Source organism: Trematomus bernacchii, unplaced genomic scaffold (genome assembly GCF_902827165.1).
Source record: "Trematomus bernacchii unplaced genomic scaffold, fTreBer1.1, whole genome shotgun sequence".
In the NCBI taxonomy this organism is placed as follows: domain Eukaryota; kingdom Metazoa; phylum Chordata; class Actinopteri; order Perciformes; family Nototheniidae; genus Trematomus; species Trematomus bernacchii.
In genome coordinates, this window is record NW_022987582.1 from 3669918 (window position 1) to 3684676 (window position 14759).

At 39.0% G+C, this 14759-nt stretch overlaps 2 protein-coding genes across 4 annotated transcripts; one reads left to right on the top strand and one right to left on the bottom strand.

Annotated features, from left to right (window-relative positions):
- Nucleotides 1-120: 120 nt before the first annotated feature.
- On the bottom strand, nt 121-6681 carry brd9 (bromodomain containing 9). 2 transcript variants are annotated; one of them, XM_034127345.1, is made up of 17 exons: nt 6541-6681; nt 5392-5612; nt 5168-5305; nt 4939-5083; nt 4747-4804; nt 3786-3930; nt 3548-3658; nt 2816-2958; nt 2523-2655; nt 2141-2216; nt 1942-2037; nt 1695-1827; nt 1486-1597; nt 1305-1361; nt 1115-1220; nt 594-764; nt 121-411 (listed from the first exon to the last, which is right to left on the bottom strand). In XM_034127345.1, the coding sequence occupies exons 1-17, from the start codon at nt 6587-6589 to the stop codon at nt 311-313; spliced, it is 1995 nt and encodes a 664-aa protein (XP_033983236.1). In that variant the 5' UTR covers nt 6590-6681; the 3' UTR covers nt 121-310. The 2 variants fall into 2 exon arrangements, with proteins under 2 accessions (XP_033983236.1, XP_033983235.1); XM_034127344.1 differs by having other exon boundaries at nt 2816-3000.
- Nucleotides 6682-6731: 50 nt separating this feature from the next.
- Nucleotides 6732-11503, top strand: trip13 (thyroid hormone receptor interactor 13). Of its 2 annotated transcripts, none has more exons than XM_034127346.1 (14): nt 6732-6848; nt 7033-7108; nt 7317-7476; nt 7603-7729; nt 8170-8225; nt 8312-8402; nt 8498-8570; nt 8658-8721; nt 8812-8898; nt 9095-9201; nt 9392-9545; nt 10242-10354; nt 10481-10550; nt 10631-11503. In XM_034127346.1, the coding sequence occupies exons 2-14, from the start codon at nt 7035-7037 to the stop codon at nt 10724-10726; spliced, it is 1272 nt and encodes a 423-aa protein (XP_033983237.1). In that variant the 5' UTR covers nt 6732-6848; nt 7033-7034; the 3' UTR covers nt 10727-11503. The 2 variants fall into 2 exon arrangements, with proteins under 2 accessions (XP_033983237.1, XP_033983238.1); XM_034127347.1 differs by having other exon boundaries at nt 6736-6813.
- Nucleotides 11504-14759: the final 3256 nt, after the last annotated feature.

Below are 14759 nucleotides of genomic sequence, written 5' to 3' on the forward strand. Positions count from 1 at the left end.
CCTCTAACTGCAATTGCACTACATTCCGATGAGTTTTATACATGTTGACAGTTCCCACAGCATATTTGTTGCATAATGCAGCTGATAACAGTTTCTATTTGGCTTATTTAACCACACGCATTTATAAATACAGGTGCAAGCATTTATTTTCACAAATACAAAAACATACAATGACACTACAAACATCCTGTACAATCATATTCAGTCTTTAAGGTCAGAGGCTCGTGCAGTCTCCGCAGTGTTTAAATCAGTCCAAGACTGAGTACCCAGTGCTGTTAACACCAGGATAACAAAATGGCAGTGTGTGTGGTCAGCTGTTAGATGTGCTCTCTGGCTCCGGAGATTGCAGAAACTCGTAGGGGTCTGGAACCATTTCAGACTGGTCCCCAACGCCCAGGTGTGATGGGCTCCCTGTGGAGAGAGAAAATATGGCTCTAATGTTGTGGCACTGGTGTAACTCTAGTTGATATTTACCCAGAAACTGAGCAACACAGAATTACGGAACATTATCATACTAATGACACTAATGTGATTTTAAAATTGTAGCTAAAAAGGCAATAGCAGGGATCCTAGTTTTGTCCTATGGCAGATACCTAGATGATGCTGGTCCCTCTCTGAGGCATTAGAGAGGGAGGACAGGTTGGACGATGGTCTGGAGCCGACTCTGTCCACCTGAGCGTCCTGGAACTCCTGCAGGAGTTTGTCTGCTTCATCAAATTGCTGCTGGCCATCCTCGTTACACGGCTCCTTTTTAACTGTTTTACCTGATAGAAAAAAGGCAAGATCATTTGAATAAAAAATGCCACCAGCATATATAGCAGAAAAAGAGGAGTAGAGGATTATATCCAACAAGTCTGTAAGGCAAGTAGCAATCAAGTAGTTTGAGTCAGTGTGTGTTTCATAATGTAGTAAAAATCTCTTAAGACGATTATTGTGAATATACAGCTCCACACATTCTCTTGTTATGCCTACTGCGAAAAATAGCATTATCCCATTAACGCAAGTTATGCACTTTCATAATCTTCACCTTCTCATTTCCATTTCTTAATGAGGTAAATGGATTATTGGAGTACATGTTAATGTAGCCACTGAAAGTGTTGATGGGGAAAATCACCTAATGAGTTCAGCATGGATATATCCAGAGACATATCTGGGTAGTTCTTCATTGACATGAAGTCCAGGACTGAGCCGCTGTCTCCCAGGCCGCTGCCATCTGCCATCTGGACAGAAATACACAGCTTCAATCAGACAAATACAGGCAAAGATTTGAATTCACCATCACTGTTTTATAAACTACAGCATACCTGCATGTCACAGATGTTGGATTTGGTTTCATCGGGTTTAAGCATGATATTTCGTTTCTGAAATGTAAAATGAGCATCAAACACATGATAGGCCAGAGAGCAGAGTGTGCTATAATTGGTCAAGAATACCCTGGAGACTGGTAGCAATGTCATTCTGTACATCAAGTATAAAGTTAGATACCTGTCGGATTTGATTGACAGCTTTAGTGTGATCGTCTGCAGTCATCTTGTCCAGAAGCGTGTCGACCCAATGCTTCGTGACACCGCTGCAGCCCTTGACAAACTCCTGTATGCTGAGGGAGAAAGTGAACATGTTGAGAACTTGAAAGCAAAGAATGGGGACACATTATTTTCAATTTAAGTGTAACCTATGATAGAAAAATCCCTTACCTGAGAGCACATTGTACTCCTGTGTCATCGCCATAGGCTGAATAAAGCATGTCCACCTCATCAGGTTGCAGGTCTGGATAGATGGAGTTATTCTGAAGGGTCTGGACGTTGTAGGCACTGCTCAGAAAAGTCACTATACAGAACAAGAGAAAGGCAACATCTGTTATAGGTCATAGACTTTGTTGCAATTTCTAGCAAATGTTATTAATTTGGTTTGAATAATGGTAATTAGAGCCTGTTGCCATACCTTTGTGTCTCCTGTCATCTTTGAAACCCAAAGTTGTTAATCCCGGCAGAAGCTTATTTGACAAAGAGCTCAGGTCCACTTTATGAGTGTCCACTTCTGGAAGAAAAAAAGGATAATCATACTAATGTAGCTCCAATCATGTGTGAACATAGGGCTTTGAAATCTGTATAAAAGATAAATTATCACGATGATGACAAACCTTCTACCTCAGGTTCAAGCTGATTTACAACCGTATAAAGAAGAGAACTGTCTGCTTCTTTACGCAGATAGCCCATCTGAAAACACAGAAGATAATTTGTCAATAAAAACAGAAGAAGCCTGAAATATATATTCAATGTTCTGCGTATTTTGTTTGTCTTCTACTGCTGATATTTATATCTTTATTGTTTTTTTTGTTGTTTTAATTCTCATTCATGTGCAACGTCTTATCTATGCTGCTGTGACCGAAGCACATCCCAAAATTGGGATCAATAAAGTATATCTCATCCAAATCCTAACCACCAATTTGTCAGTTATTCTCATAAAATATAGCTAGAAATGGTATGTATACATAGAAACAATAGACACATTAAAAGGAAAACCTTGGAGTTGGGCATGTATCTGTTCAGCCGATCCCGAGCTTCATCAGCTGAATGCTCAACGAGTGCCAGGACGTGCTCCTCTGCTGTACTGTCAGTCAAGCTGCAAGCGTTCCCCTCTGGTTCAAACAGGTAACTGGAACGACACAAATAACAGCGTTACAGCAATATCATACTGACAGGGTGCTAAATCAGAGGCACATCAAATAAGCAGGACTTTCCTCAATGCTCTATTTGACTACATTTATTATATTATTTCATAAATGTGCACAAAAGTCACATTTAATCTAGATTACCTGATTTCCTTCATGTCCTTGACTGGTTGTTTCTTGGACTTCTTAGCTGATTCCACTGGGCTGGGGATTATCTCTGGAGGAGGTAAATCATCTTCAAGATCTTCATCTCCCAAAATGGCTGCCTGCTGGGTGTAGTCCATTTCCTGCATAAAGGACATGCTGCGTTTCAGAGCCAGAAGCCGCTCCTGTACAAAGGGCAGAGGATAATAGGGCACCACTTATTGTGACTGCTTTACTGTAAATGTATGGATAATGTATGGATGTAGGGATGGTTTTGATGATTAGAGTGAGTTTTTAAAGGGGAGATCCGCCCTCAAATAATATTGTTGACATTACAATAAGATCGTATCATCAAGACTTGAGTTTTATGTATGTGTAGGGCTGATTATGCTCTGCTGCTGGGCAGTGGAAAATGTCATAGTACTTTGAATACATTCCATCATACACTGTAAATGGAGCAGTGCCACGCTTACACTCCAGGTGACATCATTACTGCTGTCTGTCTGTCTGCCTGACGTATATTTCAAATGTATTCAAATTAAAATATTAAACTAAAATGTACAATTTATGGAAATATATTTTAAGGCAGATATGTAGTGATACATTTCTTGTAAAAAAATACTTGAAAAGGAAGTGAAGTACTAAAACAAGTAAATTACTTTTCAATTAAGCCAGTAAACAAGACAGCTAACATGGACTAATCTGTTTGCATCGTCCCTTTGACCACATTACCTTGCTCATCATCTTGAATCCTGTGTGGAGCAGCTTCTTGGCAGCCTTGTAATAGACGGTCTCTGGTCGATTGTACACCATGGCGTTGTCACACATCAGTTTGAAGTCCCCCTGAAGGCAAAACATTGTTCAAACAGGTATTAAGACAAACTTGTTTTGCTGGCACTTTCTTACACAGTATAATACAAATACATATTCAACATCCCAACTTTCTCCTTGTGTTGAAAACTCTCCTCACCTTAAATTCTGTAACTGTGTTGTAATCGTTGTTCATAATCTTGTCCTTCATGGTGCTGAAGTCCATAGGATGTTTGATGATCATTGAGTAACCGGGAGCGATTGCATCTGTTACTGGAAATGAGAAGAATCCATGGGGGTCTTTCCTGAAAGGACAAGTAGTGCATAACATTATTCAATACAGCACCAAGCTTAAGATTTGTTCAGACTTGAGCGCAAGTGTTGGGATCATGTTAGCGCACGTTATCTTTCAGGTCAATACGATCAATATAAATGGATCTTGCTGTGTTGTGATTTGAAGAACCAGACCACATTGTACTGTGGACTTAACGTTTGCTCTGACGTTGTCCTAGTGTTGATAACAACATCTGGCTTAAACATCAGAAGTCACACACAACGTTTCTATCAAAACATGACTGACACTACCCTCCAGATTATAAATACAGAAATAGAATATAGGCAAAATATACTACCTGTAAATGCAGCAATGTTTATTTCCCCCAACAATATTTTGTATGTAGGTGTTGCGAAAACCACAAAATGCAAACTTTGCTCTTCTTAGATTCTTACTGGGGTTAGAGGAAAGTCATTTTAATCTGCTTTCAGGACATTTAATGTACATTTGTAAATTTGACATTCTAAATATACAAAGTTGACATTTGGTTTCACGTTTCGGGCAGTATGATTGGGCTCATTCATTACCAGTGTAATATGCAAATAAATGTATGATATGTTTGTGCTAGATGGTTTAAGAACAAAAAAATACATATGAAGCTTAAGGAACATGTATCATTCTGCCTTGCCCTTAACCCTTAGTCTTTATGCTTCTGGATCTTTAAAATATTGAACAATGATCTCTAGTTATAGCTCTTGAGAAGCAGCATTGTGGCAATGAGGATGAAGGACAGAATGTTGACAATACATGTGGATGCTGCAATAAGAGTGAAATCAGTGTATCTCACCTCTGCAGCTGCCTCAGAAAGTGCTCCAGCAGTTGTTGACGAGGAGTGGATTCACTCTCTGCATTTGGAAAACATATGGAAATACAGGTATTTACGAACACATCTACAAGTAAATAATCGCCAAAAGGAGAAGTAATGTTTGCTTCTCAAATCGTTTAGTTATTGTTCTGATAGAGAGGTAGGCATTCTCACCTTGTTGTGTCCTGCATGCTCGGACCGGCCTGTCTCCCAGCGGATCTCCTTCCATCTTCCCATCGGGGTCAAACTCATCCATTTCGTCCTCTAGCTCAAACTCTCTATCTCTCTCTCGCTCTTTCTTCTTTTTCTTCTCCTCTGGCTAATGAAATACAGTCATGTTGTGAGGGAGGGAATCATTAAGAAGCTTTTGGGTATATTTAGCGGGCTACGTTATTTTACTCACCTCTAGTCCAATACTTATACTTATGCTACTTTTTGGCAATGTGAAAGGTTCAACAGCCACACCGACGTTGCTGGGAGCAGTAGAAGCTGCAGCCTCTGATTCGTTCTGCTCTCGCTCTCTCTTCTTCCTCTTTTCCTCCTTTGGTATAGGATCAAAACCAGTTTTTAACTTACAAAGGCACCAAACACAGATGCAAATGGTATAATGTTCTTTTGTAAACGAACCTTCCGCCGTCTTCTCTCATCATCATCGGCATATTTGTCTTTATCCTTTTCAGATTTTTTCTTCTTCTTCTTCTTTTTGTCTTTGTGCCGTTCCCGGTCATGGTCTGATCTGTCGTCGTAGTAGCTGGAGTCATGGCCCGAACCAGAGAGCTCTGTCACCTCACTTCCTCCAACTTTGAGCACAAGCTTCAGGGGCTTCTCAAGAGCCTTGTCTTCAGAGTCTAAAGCCAAAATAAACAACATTGAAGACAGGAGTAGAGATAACAATTCATGATGGAAGGTGAAAAGTTGTGGAAGGAGTATGTGAACATTAAGTATAATGTTTATTAATATGATAGGAATCTTGCAAGTTTTCTCTGCTATTACTTTAAACGCTAAATATGTTGTGTATTGTAAAACAAGTAGCTATAATAAACTTTTGTAGAAAACCTTCCACTGTATGTTGAATGATTGGGTTTGATTGAATTTTACTGTGTTGTTTTAGTGTAGTGTAGAAGATGACTCTTGTGCTTTTGCTCAACTGTTTGTGTTGCAATTATTAACTACAATTTTAAAATCACAATGCAAAAGAAAGGAGATAGATACAACTGTCTCAACAATGTTTTCATCAGCTATAACCGCATAATATGTTTATAAATACAACTACACAACCCTGACTTCACATGAAAATAATATGTTGCCTTTCTCTTTGCAATAATAATTTAACTGTGCAATACTCTGGTTAACTCTGGCTATGGGCTATTAATCCCATTTCTTCCCATTCTCCTTATTATTATTATAATTATTATTATTATGTATACGGTTGTATATTATAGAATACATATTTTTAAAGTATTGCATTATAATGTATCTTAAAAACAACTGTAATTACTATGTATATGTATGTATGAATGTTCTTCTGTTATAGAAAATATTTGATTCCCCCCGTGATACATAAACACGAACAATATTGATTACTATCCGATTTACTTGGACACCATAACAGAGATGTGTGGGATGTGCACCCTGTTGGTTGATAAGAACAGACATTCATAACAAAAACAATGCAAATCTGATGTCACTTGAGCTAGCCAGGTAAGCTAGGCTAGCGAACGAAAAGCTAGCTTAAAACAAAAGCAGTAACTATTATTTGAATATGCATTCGGGTACCATCAACTGTTCTCCACTCCGGCTTATGTTTCTTGTGTTTTTTCCCCATCTCTCCGTGTTTTATATCCGAAGATTTGACTTTATTCCAATTATATTGCAAGTAGTCGCTAGCTTTACTGTAGCTCTGCAGCAAGAAAGCTAGCGGCGGAAGTGATACACAAATCAAATGAAGCACTTCCGGTTTAGCTAATCAGCGCGGTATTTGAGCGAGTGTTGTCGGCTTTCTGACAGCGGACCGTCCGTAGTTTCTTGGGTACCACAACTTTGGTGGATGCAAGTATTACCAGTCTTGTCGTAAATGGTGTGAGGTATGTTTACAGTTGTGTTAATGTAGTAGACTGACTGATAAGCTTCAGCTACTACTTGAGATACGTCAACGTTAGCCACCTAAGTTAGCTAGCTAAAGCTCACTATCGCTTAAGTTACCTAGCTAACGTTTAGCAAATAGTAGACAATGCTGCATTAAAGTCATGATTGTTGCTCTGTTTGCAGAGATGGACGGCGACAGAATGGAGGTGGGAAACCAGAAACAAGACATCAATGTGGAGGTCCATGTTAAATCTCACAGGTGGGCAGGCTAAGTAGTTTAAACATGTCACTGAAAACGTAAAAGTGGAAAAACAAATATACACACAGTATGTTTTGTAAAAGTATAGAAACCAATATTCATATTAGTATTGAATGGTATCTCTGCCATACATATGTTTACTTACTGTGTTATACTAATGATAACCAATAATGTAATTGCGTTTTTCCAATTCTTGTTTACATTTCAGCACAGCTAAACGGTCCGAGGTGAGGATTCATGTTCTGGCTCTTCTGAATCGCCACAGCATGGTTTTTGGAAACTACAGATGGACAGAGTTTGATGAGGACTACCTGCAGAAACATGTGGAGTCTGTGGCTATAGTTGATGTTGAGGAACTGGTCACACAGGTCTGTTACTTGCGATTATATTCCATCATTTTGTTTCTCATTATAGTAATAATGATTAGCAGTTGTTAAGCTGTATTTCTCCCCCCCCCCATTTGTTCCCCCTCCCCATTTTTTCCCCCTGCTTAGCCTCTGGATTTGAAGAGCTGCTCTGTCTCCGTTCACATCTTCACTCTGAATGAGGATGGACCCAGCACGCTCAGTTTGGAGGCGGATGAGGAGCTTTCAGCAGCCAATCACTGGTTGCTGCCAGCAGGTGACACTTCCAAACATGGAGAAGGATAACGTGTTGAATAGAAAACATCTTGACAAAAAGGCTTGCCTTCTTAGTTTGAAAAGTTGGATAGCCAGCAATAACCTAAAACAGGAAGACATAATTTTGGCATGCAATGTGTTATTTCTATATGAGTTAATGTATACTTCAAAAAGGATGAATCACATCTCCTATAGGTGAGAAGGTGATTATGCGGATGTTACAGCAATATGCAGCTGAATTCATGGGCAAAGTGCTGACAACAAACAAAGACAGAACAAAAAGACTGAAGCAAACTGATTGACACTCCCTTTTGGCTTCAAAGTTGCTTTATTTTTTTTATTTGCTTGGATTCATCTTATGAATATGAATCTATGTTTAGCTCATTTCAATTCAATCTCTGCTGAATGTTCCCCTCAATTACTCTTATCTAATTTTGACAGCTGAATTCCATGGGATATGGGAGAGTCTGGAATATGAGAGCGGAGTAAAAACCCAGGTAAAACACATTAACTGGCAGTTGTGAGAACATGATTGCATAACTATTTCACTGCTCAACTTCTCATTGTTTACATTTTCCTTCAGCTCCTGGATTATGTCACAACAACAATTTACTTCTCGGATAAAAATGTCAACAGCAACCTGATTTCGTGGAACCGTGTAGTGCTCCTTCACGGTAAATAACAAAGAAGATATCACCTTTTTTTTATCCATTGAGGTTGAAGTGTCGGAAATGGGTGTGTGAAAAGTGATTTTTCATTGTTTGTCCAGGCCCCCCGGGCACAGGGAAAACATCACTCTGCAAAGCTCTCGCCCAGAAGCTGTCAATCAGACTGTCGAGTCGGTAATTAGACAATCCTAATTTTAGTAACAGCTTCAGCAGTAATTACACCTTCTCTTTTCATTTGAAAATACACTCCTCTCCCTGCAGGTATTCTTATGGGCAATTTGTGGAGATAAACAGCCACAGCTTGTTCTCAAAGTGGTTCTCAGAGGTACACCTGGCTCCTTTTATGTTACCTTGTTTGATTAACAAATGTTCCAGATTGAATTGATGTTATTTTTATCATGCTTTTTTGTTACAGAGCGGTAAGCTGGTCACAAAGATGTTTCAAAAGATCCAACAGCTGATTGACGACAAAGACGCTCTTGTGTTTGTTCTGATAGATGAGGTAAAGATGAAATACTTTTATTGGAATCTGTATTATCTAAGCCCCTAAGATCCAATTATTATGTACACTCCTTCATAGGTTTGTTTCAGATTCACTTAGATCAACAAGATGGCTGTCTTGTAAACTTTCTATACCTAATTATCTCCCGTTGATGTGACCATGGCTGCTCTTTTGTGAAAATGTTCATGGTGGGTAGGTGGAGAGTCTGACAGCAGCTAGGAGTGCCTGCCAGGCGGGGACAGAGCCCTCTGACGCCATTAGAGTGGTCAACGCCGTTCTCACTCAGCTGGACCAGATCAAACGGTGAGGAAGGAAAATGGTCCATGTACTCTTTTAGAACCTCTCCCTTATAGCTTGTGACCATAAGCCTTAGTTTTGCATTCTTATAATCACTCTTATTTATCGTTTGCACTGGGAAATCCTCCGTCATACTTTTGAATTAGTCCTATTTAAACAAGTTTGTTTTGTGTTGACTTTTGGGCTCATATTTTAGACATCCCAACGTGGTGATTCTGACGACCTCGAACGTGACGGACAAGATAGACTTGGCGTTTGTGGACAGAGCTGACATCAAGCAGTACATCGGACCTCCATCAGAGAAGGGCATCTACAACATCTACCTGTCCTGCCTGGAGGAGCTGATGAAGGTGACCCAACACTCAGTAACATTGTGTCGTTACTCGTTATTTGCAATTATTGTCCACTGATGAAAGGGTTGGTGGTTCAACCCCCATGTTTTTCTGTCCATGTGTCGAGTGTACTTAAACAAGACTCTCCCCAAATCCCCCCAATGGTTGTAGGTCTATCGGTATACAAATGAAATGTTATGGTAGTATCATGTTTAGCTCTTTTATCAACATGCTTAAAAAAACCTTAATAAACAGTTGTACTGCAAGTAACAATCATCCTAAATTAATTAGAATATTCATTTTCACTTTAACATTTGGTCTATATAATGTCAGAGAATAGTGAAAAATGGCCATTCTAGTTTCTTAAAGTGCGAAGTCATACCTTTTTTAAATGTTGAGTTTTGTCAGGCCAAAGCCTGAATAATTACCTTATTAGGATATAAAAGCATGAAATCTACATATTCCAATAAAATAAAAACTTTTATGGAAATAGTTGACGAATATGTTCTTGATTGACTATTTGTTTTAGCTCTAAGTAGCACAAAACAAAGACAACACTTAAAATATAATGGGTTGGATTGATGAATTGTGTCTGCTTCATGCTGTGTGATTTAGGTAACATTAAGCTGTCTTTGCCCTTTTCTGCTGTAACAATGTAAATGTCCCCTCTGTGGGATTAATAAAGGTATTCTGATCTGATTCTGATTTGTGCAGTGCCAGATCATCTACCCCCGGCAGCAGCTGTTTACCATGTTTGAGCTGGAGACGATGCGCTTCGCCAAGAGTGAGGTGTCCGAGCACAGCCTGAACCTGAGGAGCATTGCTCAGTGAGTATGACCTCCCATAATGCAATAGAACCCAAATTGCACCATCTCCGTGCTCTTGTATAGCACTGAGTGCCGGTGGGAACTGAAACAGCCCGAGGCTTATGTTGTTTTTCTTTTCCTTTCCAGAAAAAGCAAAGGTTTGAGTGGAAGAGCACTCAGGAAGTTACCATTTCTAGCCCACGCGCTGTTCGTAAAGGTAAGAATTAGATTTTGTTCTTCCGAGTGTAGCGAGAAAAGAGTTGTTTGGTTTTCTTAACGCAGTTTGTTTGCCTGCAGACACCAACAGCAACCCTTGAGAGTTTTATGGAGGCTATGCACCAAACAGTGGAGAAACAGAGGGAGGAAAAAGCTCATCTGGTGAACGGTATCTGAACTTTTACAAAGCCCAAAGGCTGACACACGGTGGTTCATGAGCTCTCCTGTGGCTTGTTTGTTTGTAGTTTTGGAAACTACGACCTTTACATATTTTTTATAAAGCTTATTAAATTCACTTGGCAGAAATGTGTTAAATATATTGGCAAGTTATATTGTTTTAACAAATACTATCTCTAACATAAATGTTTGTTCAGGTGATTCTGTTGGTGCTGCTGCCAAGTTGGTTTTCAGTATTTGCAGTTTGGGTTAAGATGGAGTGCCAAATGCGTTGTGTGTTTTCTGATATTTTTATGTAACATTTAGCTTTACAGTGCCACCGTTTTTTGTCGGTTCTTTTTTTTAAAGGGATAGTTCACATCTGTATTGGCATAAGTTACCTTTTGTGTAACACATTAGCTCCTTTCATGGATTGTTTTGAAGATATCTCATTGAGATGTGGGAACTTTTTTAATTCCCTTTTCTGGTGCTCATTTAAAAGTTGCTATCTCACTGATCCAACTCCATCCACAGGATCTGTAGAAAATGCTAATGTTCATGCAAGATACCGACTTATGTTGAGAAATGTGAACTTTCCCTTAAACATGACAGTTTTTTTACACTGTTCATGTGTTTTAAAAAGGGATGTTCCTCAGACCATCACTTACAAATGTTAAGTTATGTTTGTCAGTTCTATATTCATGTTAACAACAAATCCTCTTTAAACTCTCTGGATTAATGTGTTCATTACGACTTTATTTTGTATATAACTTTGTAATAAACAATATCTATTATTTTCATGTTGGTTTTTGATATGCAGATGCATAATGGAGGTTTTGCGGCCACCACTTGGTGGCGCACAGATGCCATTGAACAGTTTTAAATAGAGACTAATTATTGCGGGTTTTTCGAAAATATGTGATATCGGAAAATGAAAATGCCCATAGCATTGACCCCAGATTGCAGATGACCTTGAGCATGTCTCATGTGGGTTATCTAAATAATTGTAATGAATGAAAACAATTAACCCACACAAATGTAGATCTGGTAGTAAAAAAGCTGCTCCAGGTTTTACTAAGAGTGCAATGTGCAGCTACACAGTAGTCCTCCGTTATGAGACTCAAAGTGAAATATGCTTATACTGTCCGACTGACTGTTTGCGCGTGGCTGCCACCAATCTGCCCTTAAAACAAAACTGTTGAAAGAGGATTCATTTATAAAATGTATCGGCCAAATGCACAGTTTACATGAACAGATCAGTGGCTCCATTGTTCGTATGAACATGTTTTGCATTCTGTGAATGCTCTGCCGCTTTGCATGTCAGCTGCCGGGTTCAGACAATGTGCCCTTTGTTTGTTGTTGAGCAACAGCTTTTTCACTCCACTTCAAAGCTGCATTCTGCGGGCCGTTCCACGATGTAAAAGGAAAGCAAGCAGTTCATCTCTTTTCACACACTTCATTTATACTCAATCTTATTGCTATCACACTTTAAATGACCTTTCTTGGCTGTTCCATTGAGTATATTTCACGTGAGACTTTTATGGATTTGATTATATTGTCTGGCGTTAAGATCAAGCAAAAAGATTGATACTGTAATCAAGACCTTAAAAGGATACACAAGTATTAGGTTTTACAAGAATCCCCGAAAGCTGTCGGCGTATTGTTGCTTCTGTGAATTATCCCTTTTTAATTCCAGTGTATCTTTTTATATTTAATTGTTAAGTGCCCACTGATTTTATGTCAATTAAGTTTTTATGTGAGGTGAATCGCATGAAAAAGCTCCACGTTCTTCTCAGATCAATGATCACAAAGGGCAGAGGAAAAATAAAGAAAGAGAGCTGTTAGAACGGGCATTGTAAATAAAACCATAATCGCTCTGTCTGGAGGCCTTTTTCTCTTTTGACTGTAGTTGCTCCAAAACCAGGCAGCTGTTGAAAGGCAATCAAAACGCAGAAGGATGAAAAGTCAAAAGCCTTATTGTTACAGGGTTTTATCACTGTTTCAAGCAGTTTGAAAATGTCAGAAAACTCCAAACATAACAAACAGTCTGATGTTTATCCTCTCAACCGTTGTTCAGGTACATGGCTGAAAGCAATGGAATATCGCTGCATGTGCCAATGGTGATTCACATAGGGAGGGAATTAACTTATAGGGAGAAAGTGAACAGACTAAATTGTGGAAACTATCACTCATTTCTCTGAGTAAAAAATGATAGATTAAAGAGGTTACATTGATATGATCTTTTAGATGATTTTAAAGAGGTTGATTGACGTAAAACACTGCACTTTTGGCAGAATAATGATCCACATCTATTGTGCAAAGAGCACATAAAAGTTAAGCCATGTCAGGGCTTTTCAATTCTTCATCTGCATGACAGCCTTTGATGAAAAACCAGGACTTTTATCATTGCTCTTTAAAGACATCCTCTGTCTGTTCCCGGCAATCCTGTCAGAAACGGCACGAACAGTTGTTTCTGCTTCAGATTTTTTTGCATCCCATATGTATGTCATCTATTTAAGTTGGATGTTAGAGATGGAGAGCGCTAGACAGGATAAGGATAAAGGAGAGATACCTTGTAAAGAGACAGAATCCTGGGAGCCAGGCTGCATAAAGAAATGGTGATAATTAGGCACGGCAAGTAGGATCAAAGAAGCTGCCATCAATGAGCTATGCAAATGTCGGCTCATCCTGTCAGCCACTGAGAAGTCTGTGAAGAAGTCAAATGGCAGACAAATTGACAGGAAGAGCAATATATAGTTGCACTCTCCATTCATCATGGTATGCTGGTGTAACTGGGACACTATGATATAGTACCATTTAAACAGAAAATAAGATGTTCTACAGCAGCATAGAGAAAGCATGGGTCTGATGTTCCTCCAGCTGCTCTGTTTAGGTAAAGGATAAGATTTAAGGAATGGGCTGTCATTTTATGTTTGACAGCAGCCCTTTAGAGCAGTGAGCGGGTGAGACACCAGGCGTGCACTAACAGTTTATGCCTTGATCACATGCAAAGATCAGCATAGCATATCTTCTCATGTTGAGTTTAATCAGCAGCACAGGAGTGGAATATTTGCAAAACACTAACATGACAGTTGTGTTTTCATACTGAGCCAAAGTGTGCCTTAGTGAATGAAAATTCATAACTCTTGGCATGTGTCCTGCGGCCACTGGGCCAGGCCCAGTTGTAACGCCCTGCCAAAGGGAACAACTATTAAACTGCTAAAAAGCTTTTGATGTCTGGTACAACATGTTCTTCCTGTTTTTCTTTAATAAACAACATGTTATCTTAAGCATCTGTTGAACACACAACCAAAGCAAATAAGGGCAAGTTTAATGGGGATGTAAATGGTGTTTGCATAACACACAGACTTGTACAATAACAACTTACTAATAATGTTAATAATTGCACACTTTTTATCTCTACACCACACCAAAAAAGCCTCTGTTGTTTTACAAAACGAAATAGTTTGAAGTGATCCAACATAAATTATTTGGCTGCAATATTAGTGTACATCACAGCACTTTGTGGATAATTAGCTGTTATTTCACAACTTAAGTAGCAGTGTACAGCTTTACCCGTTTAATTGACGTGTGTTACTAACAGGCCTACTAACGAATGTGACATTGAATAACGGAAAACCAATTATTTAGTTAAAGGAAAGTGTCCTCCTAGTCATAAATATTGGTCTACTTTGAAAACCATGAATGGAGCTGTTCGGAAAATCACACCAACAGAGGACGCGGTTTGACATTCAACGCCACACGAGCTGCCAAACTAGGCGAAAGTGCGACAAGCTAAACAAAACCTACAACCGGAAATGAATCCATTCGCTTTTCAAAATAATGGATAACTTGTCAAATGTAAGGATTTGCTGGGTGTAAACTGTGTTGTCGTTGTTACTTTAATACTGTTTTAAAAGAAAAAAGGCAGCATTTCAAACTTTAATTAAGACACAATTCAATAAGTGTAGCCTAGCCTACTCATGTCTTTTTCCGTCTGGAATATCATATACAATTTTGAACCTTTTAACTTTGGCATATGCAAAAAAAGGGT